This window comes from Panicum virgatum, chromosome 3K (genome assembly GCF_016808335.1).
Source record: "Panicum virgatum strain AP13 chromosome 3K, P.virgatum_v5, whole genome shotgun sequence".
Classification (NCBI taxonomy): domain Eukaryota; kingdom Viridiplantae; phylum Streptophyta; class Magnoliopsida; order Poales; family Poaceae; genus Panicum; species Panicum virgatum.
Genome location: NC_053138.1, coordinates 17,155,643 through 17,174,374, shown reverse-complemented (window position 1 = coordinate 17,174,374; position 18,732 = coordinate 17,155,643). Strand labels below are relative to the sequence as shown.

Sequence of the window (18,732 nt, the reverse complement as noted above, 5' to 3'; positions counted from 1 at the left end):
GGTTCAAATTCTCGACTTGGCACAGGTGCTCGCACGCCATAGTACCCGCGTCAGTGTCCTGATCCTCGACTCTAGCAGTGTGCCTTGTCCCCGTGAGCTGGATCTGGGTGTCGGGTGGCAGTGCCGCAGCGCGTAGGCACAGCCGCACTCGGCATCGACCGGGAGCGTGGGCTGCTATCGCGGCGCTGGGGCAGACAGCCGAGGAGGGGAATGGAGGAAGGAGGCGGATGACGGCGGCACGCAGGGAGGGAGAAGGGGGTGGTGGCGCAAAAGGAGAAGGGAGGAGAGGGGCGTGTCAGCATGTGCGACGCACGGGAGGAGGGAGCTAGGGAGCGGAGGGTGTAGCTGGCGGTCAGGGAAGGAAATGAGGGTGAGGTGGAGTTGAAACCCTAAGTTGAGTTTATATATCTTGGATTTAGCCCACATATCAGCGGGTCTAATGGGTTTGCGGGTGCGGATAGTATCTTTTTTATGCCCACAAGCAGATGTCCAATGGGTTCCAATTCATGCCCGCGCCCGTGGTTACAAATTGAAACCTGTATTCGTACCCGTTGCCTCTCTAAAAAATACAAACAAAAGAACATCGATGAACATTCATCAAATGTCGAAGATGAGGACATTAGTGTAGTGTTTGGAAGAACACTTGTGTTTGACACAGTTGGCATGGAGGCTGGCGTGGCACGTGGGGGAAGGGGTAGCATAAGGTTGTTGGTGTCTGAGCGGTGGGCGATCCCGCATGGCGGTTGCTGTTCCAGTGCATGAAGACCTCCGGTGTCGTCAGCTTTTTTACGATGGTCAGAAGTATCTGTTTGTGTATGGGCTTTGCGACTTGTAGCAAACTATGATGGCTTGGGAAACTTGCTTGGCGTGCTATATATGTCACGTTGTGTATTTAGTCGAGTTACATTTGGTTCAACACAGTTTCAAATTATAGCATTCTAGTCAACAATTTTCCCATGCCATCAACATAATATGGCTTGATGAGATATACGACGGACATCACGATGTCAGGCGCTCACAATATAAGAAGGCGATGATCATCAATGAATTCACTAAAGCTCTCAGGAAACAAGCTAACAATAATTTTTTCATAAAAAAAGGAAACAATAATCGTGAACCACATATCTAACATATAACTGCATAAGAGTAGAATATTTCAAACACAAGGATATGCAACATCATCCATACGATGATTCGAATTCAAAATCAGATCAACTCTAGTTTCATTTTAAAAAAAAAACAGACCAACTAATAGTAGGGCAACAATACCCATCGAGGTAACAGACGGACTGCGGTAGATACAAAGTAACCTAAGTGAAAATAGTAGGTAACTGTAGATAGAAACTGCAAAGTTGTGTATATGTCAGCAACTTTCACGAAATGATATTCGATCCAGCTCCCAGACTGATAAGCCGCCACCCAGACGTAGGGAGCAACCGGGAATGGAGCTGGCCGGTAGAGAACCACGTCTCCCCTGACGTGAGGGACAGGAAGGAAAAACTCCACCAGCAAATCACAGCGGCATGAACAGCAGCAGCATATAATCAAACCACAGCAGTGGTGGTACATATGAGCGTAGCCAGCACATAACGCACATACCGGCGACGGTGGCTCCCGTGCTTGGGGTGCATAAAATGCGCCTGCACCGCCTCCTCCGCCGCTAGGGGGTCCGCGCGTCCGCCCCCGCCAGCTGTTGGCACGCCGGCGCCGCCGCCGGCTGCTGGTGGCAGAACAGCGCCGCCGCCGCCATTGTGGCCCTGGCCGCCCTGCACACCACCACCACCGTGGCCGTGCTCACCACCACCACGCCCAGGCACCCCACTGCGACTAGGCCCGCCGTGGTGCGTGTGCGTCCCAGTACCTGGTGCGGCGCCTCCAAGGCCGCATCCTGCTGCAGCGGTCGCGCGGGACGCGCTGAACGCGGCGGGCCTAACGCCGGTAGCGCTGGTGCCCATAGCAGACCGCCCGCTTGCCGCCGGCGCGTTCGCCTCCGCCGTCGCGCGAGAAGGCGCGGTAGCAAGCGGCGTGATCCTTGACGGTGAGTTGGGCTTCTCCGGATCCACTCTGAAGACGTCTGCAGCGTCGACGAGCGAGGTCGGGTGCGAGGCCTTGAAGACGCCGACGCCGCGGCCTCCTGCAGTGTTGTTCCCGGCACCGGTCGCTCGGGTCACGCCGAACGCGGCGGGCCCAATGCCGGCAGCGCTGGTGCCCGTAGCAGACCGCCCGCTTGCCGCCGGCACGTTCGCCTCCGCCGTCGCGCGAGAAGGCGCGGTAGCAGGCGGCGTGATCCTCGACGGTGAGTTGGGCTTCTCCGGATCCGCGCCGAAGACGTCTGCAGCGTCGACGAGCGAGGTCGGGTGCGGGGCCGCGAAGACGCCGACGCCGCGGCCTCCTGCAGTGCTGTTCCCGCCGCCACCGGTCGCTCGGGTCGCGCCGAACCAGTGTTTAAAATAGCGGGCTTAGACATTTAGCGTTTAATATTTGTAGAGGCTAAGAAAGGCTATAGTCTAGCTAATCCATTTAGCGGTTCTATAAATACTGAGAAATCGACACCTCTAATTTTGACACCGATTTCTGAGAAGTTGTACCTAAGTATTTTGATATCACTTCTTCCGTGGACCCTATACCAACACTACACCAATAAGACATTCACCTAAACACTAATATGAGAGACCAACTCTATATGAGAATTCAACTCTTTATTCACCATAAGTTAGTACAACACATGAATATTGCACTCTTTATGTGGCTACCTTACCATGACACAGCAATCTTGCTATCTCCCACTTGAGACCTCTTATGCCATGATAGCGGAGGGGACAACCCCTATTTATATGACTCTATGGCTTATATGATTTTTCCATGTGTCCATCTTCTGTACACTTCTTTATAAATATCTAACTCTAGAATTTTCTTCATACTTATCTAACCATACAAATACCTAATTTATTGGGTATTTTATATTTCACCAAAAAGCATGGTGACCATGGTTCATACATACTCTCTAATCTTCTAGGAGCTTTTCACAATTATGCATTTCTACTTCAACATTATGCATAATCTCTGAGTAATTTACATATAAATATGAAATCAATAAAATTTCATGTACCGAAGACGTCTTGAGCTTCATTCTCTCGTTACATCGTTGACAAAATACCAAAGTTTGTAAATAACAAAGTTCAATACTAAACTAATAATAAATAAAAAATAATTATATGATTTAACTGGCTAAATAACCCTTAATTTAGCGGCTATAGCGGGATATAGCCCACTATTAGTGGATTTAGTCTTTTAGAGCTAAGAGACGCTCCAAAAAACTATAGCAGGCTATAGCGATAGGTATAACCGGCTATTTAGAACTTGCGCCGAATGCGGCAGACCCAACGCCGGCAGCGCTGGTGCCCGTAGCAGACCGCCCGCTTGTTCGCCTCCGCCGTCGCGCGAGAAGGCGCGGTAGCAGGCGGCGTGATCCTCGACGGTGAGTTGGGCTTCTCCGGATCCGCGCCGAAAACGTCTGCAGCGTAGCGAGGTCGGGTGCGCGGCCTCGAAGACGCCGACGCCGCGGGTGGAGCGATCGGAGGGGTACTTGCGGCACTCGCTGGCGAAGACCGCCGCATCCTCGTCCGCGAGCACGGGCGAACCTGTTTGCGGCCGCCATGCTCGGGCTCTCTTGTCCCGACCGCTCGCCGTGGCGCCGCGGAGAGAAACGGCGAGCGCGTGGAGAGCCGTAAATCTTCGCGGCCGTGCTCTCGGCGCCGCACCGCTGAGGTAGATCCCGCCTCGTCGACCCCGACGGTGGGCTGGCACTCTTCCTCTCCATCTCGGCGGAGACCCATGCCCACACCGTCGGGCTCCTTGGGTCGCTCCGAGCGCGGGGCGCCATGACTGGTGAGCGAGCGAGAGGAAGGGAGGAAGAGAGTAGTGGAGGGGACGGGGATGAGGAAATGGGGAGCGAGCAAACGTGGGAGAGGATTGAGGAAGAGAGCAGGGGAGGCCTTGAAGGGGACGGGGGTGGAGAATTGCGGCGCGAGCGAGCGAGCGGAGGGAGGAAGAGAAGCAAGGGGTCGGGGGAGGAGAGGCCCTTTGCTCACGGCATCTTAACGGGCTCTGCTAATTCGCGCGCGTGCGCCAGCATAGGAAGTAACAAACAATTTTGGACAACCTAGGATGATTCCATTTCGGGCTTCCCTTTCCATTCTGGGCTGTCCGCACTAAAGCCGCTAGTGCCGGGGACTTTCTAATCAGCGCGCGCCAGGAAGTCCCCTCACGCACGATCCCGGACAGCAGGTGAGTTTCTTTTTGGAAACTTTTCTCATCCCGCAATATTCTAATTTTGGAAATTTATAGCTTATGCACATTAATTTTATGTATAATTTTTTAAACAACTTCTCATGGAATATTTTTCAGCACAGTTTTGTGATACACAATTTTTACGCATAATTCTTCCATCAAATTTGTAAAAGATATTTTTAGCATAATTTTTCACGACATACGATTTATATGTATAATTTGTTTTTAGAAAATTTATCGAAAGATCTTTTTAGCATAACTTCTATGATAATATTATTTGAAAAATAACTCATGCAACTTTTATGCATAAGTTAAACTTCTGTATTTCTAAGACCCTCATGCACGAACTCAAGCTAGCCTCTGTCTCGACAAAGCGCGGACACCTTGTCGGGGCCAACTAATCAGCGCGTGTGCGCCAGGAGAGTTCGCAGCTCACGATTTTAGACAGCAGGATTATTTCTATTTTTGGAAATATTTTTCTCTACAATTTTCTCTAGAAAGTTATAATTTCTAAATGTAACTTTTATGTATAACTTTTTACACACATCATTCAAGAGATAAATTTGCATCATAACTTTACAAATACATACAATTTTCATGTACAATTATTTCTTAACAACTCTTTGAAAAATAATTTTTTAGCATAACTTTTACGATCTATACAATTTCAATGCATATATTTTTTTTCAAATACTTATGGAGCATAATTTTTTAGCATAACTTGTAGAATGTTATCTTTATCGGGGAGATTTCTCGTACAATTCTTTTACACAATTTCATCATAAAACTTTTTACACACGAAATTCATCATACAACTTTTGAGTACAATTCTTAGTATACTTCTTTACTACAATTTTTATTAAAAAAAAGTTGTCAAGAGAAATTCAACACATAATAGAACATAAAAAAGAGAACAATTGAAAAGGGAAAAAATATGATAGCATTTGCACCCGTAGTAGGGAGAAAATGAAAATGAAAAAAAGAGAGAAAATAACAGAATACTAGTAAGTGGTCACGTGGGTGGGTGGGTGGAGCCGTGGAGACAGCTGCGCTGCTGTCGCGTCGCGCGCTAGGAGGCGCGGTAGCGCGCGATCCCCGATTCAGCTTCGCGCATCTTAACGCGCACGCCGTAAACACGAGCACTAACCGACCTTGGCTGATCAGGATGTTCGACATTTGATTGGCTTGCTGCCTAGAGGCTGGACCCCACTCACTGCACTTTTCGTACTTGCTCTGCAATCCGGTGGTTCGGGCCAGGGGAAGGAGACCATTACGAAGATCGAATCTGAAAAACCAAAGCCAGCACGTGTAAAATTTTTGAAATAAATTTTTTTCACATTTAAAATATTAAATATAGACTAATTATAGAATTAATTACAGAACTCATTTGTTAACTACGAGACGAATTTATTAAAATTAATTAATCCATCATTAGTACATGTTTACTATAACAATTCAATGTCTAATCATAGTCTAATTAGACTCATTAGATTCGTCTCATAATTTACAAACAAACTACGCGATTAGTTTTTTATTTCATCTATGTTTAATACTCTATGCATGTAAAATTTTTATTATAGTTTTGAAATTTTGAATTTTACAACTAAACAGGGCCAAATGCCACGAGGCGAATGATCCAATCTTTTAACATTTCATTCACATCCAACAACCGCAGCCACCGTCAACAGTCTTCTAGCAAAATACTCCATACTCCCTGCGTTCCAAATTACATGGCGTTTGACAAAATTTGTGCAGATGCGCTCCACCTGCTGCGCCAGCCGGCGGGGCCCGCGTGCCGGCTCTTGCGTAGTTGCGTGCCTACACCATCGCCTGCTTGCGGCTTGCGCCTTGCCCTCCACCTTGTGCCTCAGGGTGGACAGCCTATTGGCCAGATTCTGCTTTGCTCGGCTTTCGTCTGCTCAGCATGCGCTTCAAACAGAATGTTTGCACAATTCAGTCAGCGTCATCGATGTTAAAATGAACAATGCAACTTCAGAGTTTCAGACAATATAGAAGTTTATAAATTCAAAATTGTAACTGACCTGATCTCATTCAGAGCTTCAGAATTCAGACCATGTGAGAACCTCTTCTCGAAACAAAATATCGCATGAAGCAATCATCGTTAAATGATTTCCATGTAGAAGGTAGAGCTCTGAGCTGAAACCTGGACGGCTGTAGGGTTGCCCATCGTTGCTCAGGATGGGCACAGGAGAAAGCTCGGCCGGGTCATGCATTTGGAGGTACAGGGAAAGTGAATTCGTGCTGTGCCGGTCACCAAGTGACTTGCATCTTGATGTGCCTAAGACGGAGCCAAAACAATCTGTTACGGCATTCGTACATGATTGGAAAGAGAGTAAAAATAGGATGTTCTTGGTGGGACATATAAGCACTAAATTGCTGATTCCTTTAACAGACTGGAAGGAATTGTTACCTATCTGATAACATACTAGAACTAGAATTGTTTGTATATCTAGAGGCAAAACTGAGAGAGAGAAAAAACGATAACATCTGGAACTACAAGAGAGTTTGTGCTGCACCAAAAAACAAAATTACTATAATGGAAGTCTGACTGAGATGACGCCTCCTTATAACCTGGGTTTCAGGATCAAGCAGTTCCATAACTTGGGCTCAGCTAAACATGAATCCGTAGATGATCGAGCATCAACATGAGAATAATCTTCACTATAAGGCTGAGGCAAGTGATTTACAAATTGCAATACACAGCTAGAGGTGATTTTCCCCAAGGGAGAACAGAGAAAAAAATGGAGTACTTGTATAGTACTGATAATATAGAAGGCACTCCAAGCATGATAAATTGGCATAGCACACACTAGATTGTCCCCACCAAAGCTAAAACACAGATTTGTGCCTACAACATAAAGGAATCTAGTAGATTGACAATATCTCAAATCCACAGACAGCATTATGGTGCAATACTTAAACATAACATAACATAACATAACAGCATCACTAACTATATAAGATCAAATTCATCTGAACCAGATAAATGGTATCATCAAATAAATACAGGAAAGCCAAAAACTCCAAGGAATGAAAAATATATCACTTGTTCATGGATGATCAAATAAATGAATATCATGGGAATCATATAGCAGCATAAAGTTACATACATACCTGAACAGTGCCATCATAGTCATATATACCATCGTCAGTGCAGTCTCTTGAAACTGGAACATATTCTTTGTGTGGACAAACGCGACATACACATTTCTAAAAAAGAATGGTCCCTAAATTCCTAACATTTCCCATGATCTGAGTGAAACTCCTCTGGAATACTTCAGTCTTCAGATGCAGCACATCGTCTGCAGCGCATCAGTCTTCAGTCTTCATCACCCTGTTGCACCGCATCATATCAGCTGTTGCCCCACCCATATTCTGGGTTGAATAGGCCAATCCCGTGAGATGGTCTGCACAGAGATGAGCAAACATTTTTTTTTAAATGGAATTTTTCAAGTAAATGACGATGTATATTGCTCGAGCAGTAATTAGGTCATAGAGACTGGAAAACAGTATGGAATTGGATGGAGAGAAAGGGGATCTGAAGTTAATTGTTCGCAGATAGAGCAAAGAAAAGGTACCCTCGGCCCTCGCACTCCCATGAAGAACAATCCAGTGAGCGGTGAGGCAAGGTAGAGTTGCTTACCGACAGAAAACGAGATTCTGTGGATCTCACTCCAGCAAGTCCAGCGTGCGGAGGGGGCGGCGCCTCTTAAAGAGAATAAGGTCGCCGATGAGGAGGCTCAACAATCATGACTGAGGAATTGGCCAGAAGCTCAGGATTGGAATAGTAAAAAGGGCACATAGTTTGGGTAATTAACTGAAGATTAAACTTAAGTAAAGAGTTATATTCATAGTTCACATGTATTACATGCAGAGTTCAGATTTTCACATTCAGATGTTATATACTGTAGGTAGGGGTGGTAATGGGCCATGGCCCTAATGGCCTCTTCACAGTCCAATAAAGCCCTTAAAATTTTTAGTTCAAAAATACATATGTTTAGAGCCCGGCCCTTTTAGGGCCCGATCCTTAGATTTTCTAGTTCAAAATGTTGGGCCCTTTACCACCCCTAACTGTAGGAAATGTTTTCAATCTTGAAATGCAGCTACATCATAATATAAATTGACAGTGTTGCTTCCATGAGATGAGCAAAAACTATAAGCCCACTAGTAAATCCAAACAGAAGAATAAAGCAACCAAAAGGAACCAACCATGCTTTATTATAACTTACAGTGAGTAGTGCCAGAAAGGAAAGGCTGGGGGTATAGCAGCTATGACAACAGGAGGTCCTGAAGATACTGCACGCAGGCAGAAAGGCAAAAAAAGAAACCCCCTATACTTGAGTTTCATTAAGGTACAATAAGCTATGCTTGAAATGACAAAACCATAAAGAAATCGTGGCAAATGTCGACTTCTGATAAGTCATCACTCCAATTGTCTTAATTTCGGACGACAAGGATAATATGTTAGGTTCTCCTCGTACAACATAGGAACCAGAGGCATAAGCTTACAGCTCATTCTCAGATCCTCCTTAGTTTGGGAGTTGGAGTTTGACAAATTCTCCCCTAATGAAGCACTAGAGGTCTGAGCAAAGGACTCATAGCGATCCAGAGATGGTTCCCATAGAGAGGAGCTCTTGTCAATAGGTGTGCATTTAGTAATACCAAGTTCTGGAAGAACTCGAAGGCATGATGCTTGTTTTTTAGGTGTGAAAGGTGGACTTTGGTCAAGTGACAAAGAGTTTTCAATTTCTTGTTTCAATGGATTGTATAAACCTAGCTTCCTGCCAGTACTTAGTAGCACCCTCCCATCTGTTGGGTCAATTGCCAAAGGCACCACAATATTTGTTCTAAGGGAGAAGTCAGGCCAAGATTTTAAATAGATTTTATATGCTCTATTCCATTGACCAAGCTCCCACTTCCATATATCCAACTCATCAGCAACTGGGTCTGCAAGAACAGCACACAAGAAGCCCTCAAGCTCTGCCACAAATGCGTAACAAGGACTGCTGTCGTTCCATGTCGCAATGCATAAAGGGCAAGGGATGACATCAAAAACACTAGTGGCAATGTTGAAAGAGACAATGGCTCGCTTATCACTCTGACCTAATCTTGGTTCACTCATCCAGTACAGCATCCCTTCCAGATAGGCAGGAGGCATGTCATTCACTGGAAGAGGTGGTGGAAGGTGCTGTCGGACCTGCCTATAGTTACAATCCCACAGTGAGCATATTAAGTAATACTGACGAGAATTGTAGTCCTTCAAGTGAAAGCAAATTTCCACAATAACATGCTCCTGAATCAATGGGTTGAACCCCAAGCCAACATTCTTACTGCCAACTGCAAAAGGGTTGTTTTCAGGTTGAAAGCAACCAGCCGGAAATTTCCACTGTTGGTTCAAAACCGATCCACGGTTAAAGTGGATCCTTCGGAAACCTATACATGGGTTGTACAGATAATCCTTTTCCTCAATGCTTACCAGATTCAACCCATGGCAAGGCTTGGAGCAAACAACCTTCATGTCAAACAATGTATTTTGACAAGTTGGCTTTTGAAGCCATTTGTTTAAAGGAATAAAACTGAAACCTGGTTGTCCACTGCCCTTGCCAACAAGCATGATCTTCAGCCTTCGGTCCATGTTCTTATGCAAAAGAAATGCATGAGAAAAGCTCTCGCTCCTAATCAATCTGGACCATTGCTTACAGACAAGTTTGAACTCATGCACTGATTCCGCTGGAAGCCGCAGTAGAATCTCCCTTGTCACCTTAGCCAAGGGAGATGAGAGGGCTACCTCTTCCTTCGTTTTATGCACTGGCATAAGGCTCTCTTTCCATAAACTGAATCGTATGTCAGAGGGCTCAATTTGATGAGATGTCTGAATCTCCATAGTTGAGTGAATGGTTCCCAGGGTCTCGGATGTAGGATCATAGGCAAAAACCTTGTGCTTGGATGTCGCTATGATTATTCTCTTGCTTGATTTGCTATTGCCAAAGGAACCGATAACTTTCACAACCTGTGGCTCAAGAAATTCGCTTGGCACATACCCTGATAAATCAATTCGATGATTTAGTGACCAATCACCAGAGCTATAGTCCTCAAGCTTCCAAATCTCCAGCATGCCACAGGTAGGCAAGCCACTGCAGAGATCCCGGACCATACACAAATGACCATCAAGCTCTACTAAGTGGACTTGTGATGCCACAAAAGGCGGGGATCGGACCCAGCTGAAGGTCTCGCTTGTGAGAGAAAGGGATAGGATACCAGCCCTTGGCAGTTTGATAAAAAATGAAGGGTTTATCAACCAATGCAGAAACCATGTGCAAACAGCGGTGGTATTTTGTAGTGCACTGCATTCAAAATAGCCGAACTAGCAAATTTGCAGAACCTGAAGGGTACTCCGCCAGCAATCGGCCTCCAATGATCCCCACCGCCACTGCTGAGCGTGTAAATCTCACAAAAGAAAGGTTGGATCTCATGAAATCTCCCATGGAAAAGCCTCACCACCTTGTACTCCTTGGTCTGTGTATCAAACCCGAGCCCAGCAGTGGCAAATGGCACATCTTGGCACGGTGGCAGCCGTGTGACTGCCCGTGTGGCTGCATTGCAGACGTAGTATGCCGGCGCAACAGCATCATATAGAAGGGTGAGGCCGTGGCATGGCGCAGGTACCACATCCACAAAGTTGCCACGAGCATAGTCGAGGGTGAACAATAGGTCATCTCCACGGCCCAATAGCGAGCAAGAGTAAACAGCAGTGGAATCGAAGTTGGTTGTAGGCGAGATAAATAGCAGCTTCGGGGGTGTTGGTGACACCTCGGTTGCCGCCATGTGAAGGCTGCAGAATTCCTTGGATGAGAGCAGTGCAGCCCAGGACCGGCAGACGGCCCGGAAGCGGATGATAGATTTGATGGGCAGCCGCAGGAACACCTCTGTCATGATCTCATCTGGCAGCGCCGCCACGACACTGGATGGCATGACCTTTCTTCTTTTGTTGCAGAGGCACACATCTGCCGTCATCCCGCCAGGCCACAATACTATACCACCTGATGATTCCACAGTCCTCGTCGCACAGCATGATGCCACCCCACCCGGTGCCTGCGTCGAGTAGGCTAATTCGGCGAGATGATCTGCATAGAGATCTGAAAACATGAGCAAATTGAATATTTGTCAAGTGAACAGCGATGTATGTTGCTCAGGCTGTAATAGAGACTGGAAAAGGGTGTGGAATTGTAATTGTAATATCCAATTAGTCGCGGATTATGGATGGAGAGAATAGGGGTCCGGATTGATTTGCTCACGGACAGAGCAAAGAAAGGAATAAAATGAACTCCTAGAACAATAGCGAGGCAAGGTAGAGTTGCTTACCAACAGAAAACGAGATTCAGTGGTCTCACTCCAGCGTGCGGAGGGGGAGGCGCCTCCTAAAGAGAATACTGTCGTCGATGAGGAGGCTCAACAATCGCGACTGGGCGGCGGCGGATGTGAGAAACTTCCGTTCACCGTTCCTTCTCGTCTCGACAATGCTCCTCTCGGCTATATATATAAATGTATACATAGATCGAATAGAATCCGATGCTGAAGCCCAAATTCGTGACAGAGACGGACTCCGGAACTTCCCCAAATTCGTAGGAGATTCGCGAATCTGTACCCAAATTATGCCTGTTTCTTCTTGCGTGAGTTGACTTCCTCCCGGCGCCCGACGGGGACGCCAGTCTCGATCCGTTTGCGACGAGGTTGGATCCTGGAGGAGCACAGAGCACGGGGGTTCATCGACGGCGCGGTGCCCAGGAGGCAGCAGCTTCGCGCCGGCCCTCTCGCTCGATTGCCCTCTCGGAGTCACGGTCTCTCTTCCAGGTGCGGTTTAGTTCAGTTCGGATAAGGTAGCGGATAGGTGACGGGAAGGTAAAAGGTGCAAGCGAAAAGATATACGAGGGCTAGTTTAGTTCGAGAAATTTTTTGAATTTTGATACTATAGTATTTTTATTGTTATTTGATAATTAATGTCTAATTATGATATAATGAGATTTGAAAGATTTGTCTCGTCGTTTATAATTAAACTGTATAATTAGTTATTTTGTTCAACTACATTTAATACTCTGTGCATATGTCCGAAGATTTGATGTGATGAATATTGTAGAATTTTTTTTTTAAAATTAAACATGGCCTGAGTGCCCATACATTGCTACATGACCTAAAAATCAAGTTAAAAAACGCAAATCTGCTGACAAATAATAAAAAACATTGTCAAATATCTGTCCAAACTTATTTCTCTAGAATAGAATATTGAATACAAATGTGTCCCAATTATAGCTATTGATTACAGATGTGAGTACTGTATTAAAAACTAACTGAAGAACTATGCTCACAGTTTGTATGGAACAGATCAATCCTACTTGCAAAGAATACGTGCGCAAAATCCAGCTTTGAAAATATTTTAAACCATAGAACATAAGAAAAATGGTCATTATAAATCTATATATTCTATATAGATGGCACCCACTAACTATTTCTCTCTTCATACAAGGTGTCCACATCATTCTCCACTAAGTGTCCCACTAACTTTCAACTACCTTATTAATTACAAAAAATATCCATGTCATCTCTACAATATGCAATACTTTTAATCTTTAATTAACTAAAGTAAAGTCATATACATACGCTATTTTTTCATCACATATTCTTCTATAACGTGATCAAATATTCTATTGGTGTTTCTTCTATTAGCTTATCGATTTTTATGAGATTCAATAAACAAAAAAATGTCCATATCATCTCTACTATGTGCAATACTTTTAATCTTTAATCTATTAACGTAAAGTCATAGACATACTCTATTTTTGCAATACTTTTAATCTTTAATGTAAAGTCATATACATACTCTATTTTTTGAGCACCTATTCTTCTATAATGTGATCAAATATTTTATTGATGTTTATTCTATTAGTTTATCGATTTCTGCTGGATCCTGATAAAAAATAATATGCAAGTAAAATTCATATAATCTATATAGCCTATATAGATGACACCTACTAAAGTCATTAATTCTATTTCTCTTAACATGTAAGTTATCCGCATCATATAGGAACCCATTATATCAAATGCCACATCACCGTCCACCGATTTTTTTGTGAATGTTGCCATGCAAGCATCTTAATTTTTCTACTTTCAAATTTCACGTTAAAATTTTATTTAAGAAATTCCGCAGCAACGCGCGGGGTATCACCTAGTATTTATATATATAATGCACCGCTGTGACTGAAAACGGAATAATGGTCAGTATGAATATATAATGTACGCTGTGACTGAAAACGGAATCAGAAAGAAAGAGTCCGGAAATGGCACAATGCAAAATATTTACATATATAGACATGGAGTTAGGGTAAGATAAGTTCGATGCTGCCTAATGAACATACGAAATTACCTATCTATTTGAATCTTCGCACCGCTGGATGAGAATGAAACTGACAAGCTAATGTTATAGAAATATGAGTATGAGATGCTGCCAGAAGTTAACTGCTGGATGATTAGGAGGAACTAGTCAGGTTGGCGCGCTTGGCGTGCCTATAGAAAAACGTTGATATAAAATATTAATGAAAATATATTATTCATTATTATAGTCAAAGCAACATCGTATCGTATTTATATATTCAATCTATCTATATATACTATAAAAAAACAAAATAATTAAAATATTTTCTACCAAGATATTTTTTTCCTTGCCTCTCACCTTTGATCTATTTATCTATTTTTATTCTATACAACCAAAACAACTGAAATACTTTTTATCAAAATATTTTTTTTACCTTTCACGTTGGACCCACTATGCGGATCAAATAGGTGGGTCACCGTCTGCCAGACCGAAAAAATGGACGGTTGTAAAATATTGCTGCCGATCTGACCTTAGGCTGTCTCCAACAACGAAGACCCAAACCAGCTACCCATTCCAAGGTTTGGGTCACGCACAGTGAAGAAATCAGGTACCCAAATATTTCCTTCTCCAACAAGCAGCGCAAAAACAGAGGACCCATCCTCCCGTCCCCTTCCTCCCGGTCGCTCTCTTTCTTCCACCTCGCGCACCGCAACGTCGCCCAGCCGAGCGCCGCCAAATCTCGCAGCCGGAACCGCTGCCCCGGCCGTCGCGGGCTCGCCTCGCCGCGCCGGCCGTGCTCCGCCTCGCCGGGCAAGTCGTCGCGTGGGCGAGTTCCGACCGCCATGGACCCGCCGCGCGCGCGAGGCTGCTTCGCCGCGCCGGCCGAGGAGGTCCCCGCCGAGCTCCGACCGCCGAGGTCCCCTCCGAGCGCCAAGCCGCCGAGCTCCGTCACGGGCTCACCTCGCGGACCCTGCAAGCACCGCCGCGGGCCCGCCTTGCACCGCCGCGGAGCCTGGAAGCGTGGGCCGCACCCTGTCGCGGGTCCACCACTGGATGAATACGTCGCGGTGGAGAGGGACGCAATTTTGCGTCGCCCATCGGCTGCGACGCAAAATGCGTCTGGTGTTTGCGTCGTCGGTTGGAGGGGGATTTTGATACCCAAATGCACTGTACCGAAGCTATTTTGGGTTTGGATTCACATTTGAGTATGCTGTTGGAGTCAGCCTTACTAATATTTTTTTTAACCCGATCGACGCCGCTTACCCACTCCTGGTTCTCACGGAATTTTTTTGTTCCCAGCCAACCGCCTCCTCGTCCTCCTCTTCCAGTCTTCCTCCTCTTGACTCCCCCCGTCCTGCGGAATCGCCGCCCCGGGGCCCGACCGACTCGAGCAGCCAGCGCCTCCTCTTCCTCCTCCCCCTGATCCCCCCTGTCCTGTGGAACCGCCCCGCTGTTCGATCGGCTACCTCCCCGCACCGAAGGCCCCGGACATGAGCTTCTTCCTCCAGGACGTCCACCCCGAGGTCACCGACGCGCTGCTCGGCTTCGTCTATGACCCGCTCGACCCCGCCAATGCCGCGCTCGACGACCTCCTCAACCTCCCTCCCCACGACGATGACGACGACGCATTCCTCAGGCCTATCCACGGCGACGGCGAAGGCAAGGTCGAGCGGCATTGCGCCAAGAAGCAGCGCGCCTGCGGCGACGGCGCGTGGCGCGGCCTTGCGCGCATCGGCACTAGCCAGCAGAGCAATGACGGATGCAATCAGCAGGTGCCGGAGCCCCCGAACGAGTTCGTCCTACCACTGCCACTGCCACTGCCGCCGCCGCCGCATCCGCTGCTCCCGGAGGCCCCCGCGTTGGTTCGCGTCGCGGACGCGAACAAGGCCATGGGCAACGTGTCCCAGTCCGTGCAGAGCGCCACGGCGAGGCAGCGCCGGAAGCGGATCAGCGAGAAGACGGCCAAGCTGTCGCGGCTGATCCCCGGCGGCCGTAAGATGAACACCGCCGAAATGCTGGAGGAAGCCGCCCGCCACGTGAAGCTCCTGCAGGCCCAGGTTGGCGTGCTCGCCCTCATGCGCACCGTCGGCTCAACCGATGAGGTGCAACTGCATACATACGCAATCGATAAAACACATTTCATTTCTCTATTAACGTATGAATTCGTTCACCGAGGGGTCACCAACTAACAATTCCTGTTCTTGCGCATCCTTGTTGCGTGCAGAAGCAGAATGAGAAGGTGCCATCCATGGCGCAGGAGCAAATGCACGCGCTGCTGGTGTGCGGCAGCGTGCAGGAGCGGCTGGCCGCGGAGGGCAAGTGCCTGCCTGCCTGGTGCCGAGGAAGCTGGCGGACGCCGTGGCCAGCGACAGCTCCGTCAACTCCAACGCGCTGGTGAGCAGGGACCTCGGCCGGTTCGTGGCGTCGCTGCAGGCGGGTCAGTAGGAAGGAGACGGAGTCAGCCGGACCGGTCTTGTCAAGGCCGCCGCCTGCACCGGCGCGCGCAATGGCCGTCCCTTTTTGAGAACGCCATGGCGGGCGCCGCTGCTGTTGTGTGTGTGTTCCTGACTCCTGACCTGATCTGACGACGTCTGTCCATAGCTGATCCGTGCAAGACAGATTAGGTGATGGCGTCATGTTTAATTTTAGGCTGTTTAATTACCTTTGTGTTCATGAATGCTGGTGTTTATGACGGCGCATTTTAATTCCCCATTGCTTAGTTTATTTTGGGCTGTGAATTTTAAACATGCCCCCAGCATTAGGGATTGAGAGAGAGCACCATGGTAGATGATGTTAAGACTATCAGTAGGTTAATTTGGCGACTTCTCGTTGCAGCTTGTTCTTATTCCTTTCAATAAAATAAAGTTTTGCACGATAAAAAACACACACACGAAGCCTTGTCAGTGTGTATAATTGTGTTTCATATTCTGATCAACTGAACGTATATATGGTCCAACAACTTGTTGCATTTAGCTGATTGTTACAGCTGACCGCTTTTACCAAGCGAGTAAACTTCAAGTTCTGTACGGTACGGCACTGTGCACAATCGCTTGGCCTAGGCGATGCCATGCCCCATGCAACCGCCTCGCACGACACGATCCTCGGCCACGCGCCATGCACGCCATGCACGGGCGCGACCTGGTCTCGCGCAGCCGTCGCTTGATTTTTCTTCTTGGAAACCTCCTCACTGGGTCAATAGTTTAAAAGGGCTGAAATTTTAACACGCCAGATCGGCTAAGCAACCGCCGCCGGCCCAAGGTGCCGGTGCCGCCGCCACCACTTCTCCAGTCCATTGGGCCTGTTCGCTGGGCCGCTACCGATCAACGTGGCTGCCCATCCGTCCGTCCATCCATCTCCTCGGCCCTCGCGATCTAGGGTTTCTTCGGCCTGCACGCCGGAGCCCTATGAAAAAACGACACCGCAGCGCATCCCAGCAATCTCGCCGCCACGCTGTCCAGGCATGCGGTGCAGCTGCTGCGTTCCTAGGCTTTGCGCATCTCGGCTCCTCTCTTCTGTTAGTTTTGTTTTCGTTTCGTTCTTTTTATTCTCTTCGTCTTTTGATTTGTCGCGGCAAACCCGAATGTTGTTTTGAGGTGATGATCCTTTCCCCAAATTGTCGACTATGATTATGTTGTGCGATTTTGCGAGGTTTTTCTCTTTGGAAAAAGACTGTAAGCCAGATGTTTTGATCAAAACAATGCATTTGCCTCTTGATGAAGTTTGGAAGCTTGTTCTTCGACCCTTTTTTTCTTCTTGTTTGACATTTAAGAAATTCGGATGGAAGTGAGGATCCTTTCCCCAGCTAATCAACTATGATTATACTGTGTGCACATATAATCCCTCCTCTGCCGAGGAGGATTCAAGCCAGAAATCTGATCCATCTAGCATTCTTAAAGCTCTTTCTCTGAACATGGATTTCTCTTTCATAAACCTATTTTTCTTTTTTTCCTCACTGGGATTTTTTTGTGGTGTTTAGAGATATTTAATGGAAGTGAGGATCCTTTCCCCAAATGATCAACTATGATTATAATAGTGTGCGCAATTGTGATGCCCACTCTTGTGAGGAGGATTTCAAGCCAGAAATCTGATCCAATTGACATCTCTTTCAATGTTTTTCTTCAACTTTGTTGGTTTACTTGCCTCTTGATGCAGTTTGGAAGCTGACCTTAAAAATCAGACCAGGGTGATGATAATCCAACCGCACTTAACAAACAATCTGAGTTGTATCCAAAGTACCCTAAGGAGAAAAGGCAGGGCGCTGTGCTCTCTACTAGCGGTGCCCCCCCTAAACTTTAGGAACATCATTTCATCGTCATTGGGTGAACCTCCGGAGTTCGGACTCGTTCATGCATTGGACGAACATGTCCGATCCGTTGGTTCAGTCACATTTTTTAAAAGATTTTTAAGAGAGTAAATTGCACTCACCATACAACAACTTGTATGACTGTATCACTTTAGTCTAACAAGTTGCAAAACATGCAAATAGATACATGAACTTGTAAAATGTGTGCATGTACGGTCACATATACACTACCCGCGTATTATGCCACGTTGGCAACATCAAACAGTGATTATAATGAGATAAACTTATATTGCAAATATATCTTAAAAATAATGTCATGTTTATTGTGTGACTGCTTTGGACTACATATGAAACAATAACTATGCCATTAGCATATTCTTACAACTATTTTTGATAAAAAATTTTATTTTATTTTCGATATTTTCTTACTTGTAATTTCTCATTATTTTGATCGAAGTATATGCATCGATTCTGGATTATATATAGTATCCTTGTATAGATGGCCATCAATTAAATAGATACCAGATGTATGTTGTTTTACATTAGGTACAAAATGTTTGCATCCGATCCAAATAAAAAATTATATAGGATTTAATTGCTTTAAAGAATTGCATCACATGAACCTACCAAGACATATCAGATCCTATACAAGGTTCGGCTTCTATACACGGTTCGTTTTCAATTCTGACATGTGTGGTTTGTTGTCTCTAGTGTGCATGGTTCGGTTTGGAAGTCTCACGGTTCGCTTCGA

General features: G+C 46.3%; 2 protein-coding genes, 1 non-coding gene and 2 pseudogenes across 6 annotated transcripts; 3 read left to right on the top strand and 2 right to left on the bottom strand.

Moving 5' to 3' along the window:
- Nucleotides 1–469: 469 nt before the first annotated feature.
- LOC120700661 (PE-PGRS family protein PE_PGRS5-like) lies at nucleotides 470–3,883 on the bottom strand. Its single transcript, XM_039984909.1, has 4 exons — nucleotides 3,727–3,883; nucleotides 3,381–3,641; nucleotides 1,734–2,458; nucleotides 470–559 (listed from the first exon to the last, which is right to left on the bottom strand). Exons 1-4 carry the CDS (start codon nucleotides 3,881–3,883, stop codon nucleotides 470–472), a joined length of 1,233 nt encoding a protein of 410 aa, XP_039840843.1.
- Nucleotides 3,884–5,867: 1,984 nt separating this feature from the next.
- On the bottom strand, nucleotides 5,868–12,204 carry LOC120697958 (F-box protein At3g07870-like). Of its 4 annotated transcripts, none has more exons than XR_005684629.1 (5): nucleotides 11,674–12,204; nucleotides 7,955–11,435; nucleotides 7,426–7,718; nucleotides 6,333–6,589; nucleotides 5,868–6,219 (listed from the first exon to the last, which is right to left on the bottom strand). XR_005684629.1 is itself a non-coding variant. In XM_039981352.1 (2 exons), exon 2 carries the CDS (start codon nucleotides 11,323–11,325, stop codon nucleotides 10,606–10,608), a length of 720 nt encoding a protein of 239 aa, XP_039837286.1. In that variant the 5' UTR covers nucleotides 11,326–11,447; nucleotides 11,674–12,204; the 3' UTR covers nucleotides 8,498–10,605. The 4 variants fall into 4 exon arrangements, 2 of the variants coding, with proteins under 2 accessions (XP_039837286.1, XP_039837285.1); XR_005684630.1 differs by having other exon boundaries at nucleotides 5,868–6,205; XM_039981352.1 differs by lacking the exons at nucleotides 5,868–6,219; nucleotides 6,333–6,589; nucleotides 7,426–7,718 and having other exon boundaries at nucleotides 8,498–11,447.
- Nucleotides 12,205–17,265: 5,061 nt separating this feature from the next.
- LOC120701645 lies at nucleotides 17,266–17,372 on the top strand (annotated as a pseudogene).
- An 83-nt stretch (nucleotides 17,373–17,455) lies between these two features.
- On the top strand, nucleotides 17,456–17,559 carry LOC120701642. Its single transcript, XR_005686207.1, has one exon. It is a non-coding gene; the product is annotated as a small nucleolar RNA Z103 (small nucleolar RNA).
- Nucleotides 17,560–17,663: 104 nt separating this feature from the next.
- Nucleotides 17,664–17,771, top strand: LOC120701643 (annotated as a pseudogene).
- Nucleotides 17,772–18,732: the final 961 nt, after the last annotated feature.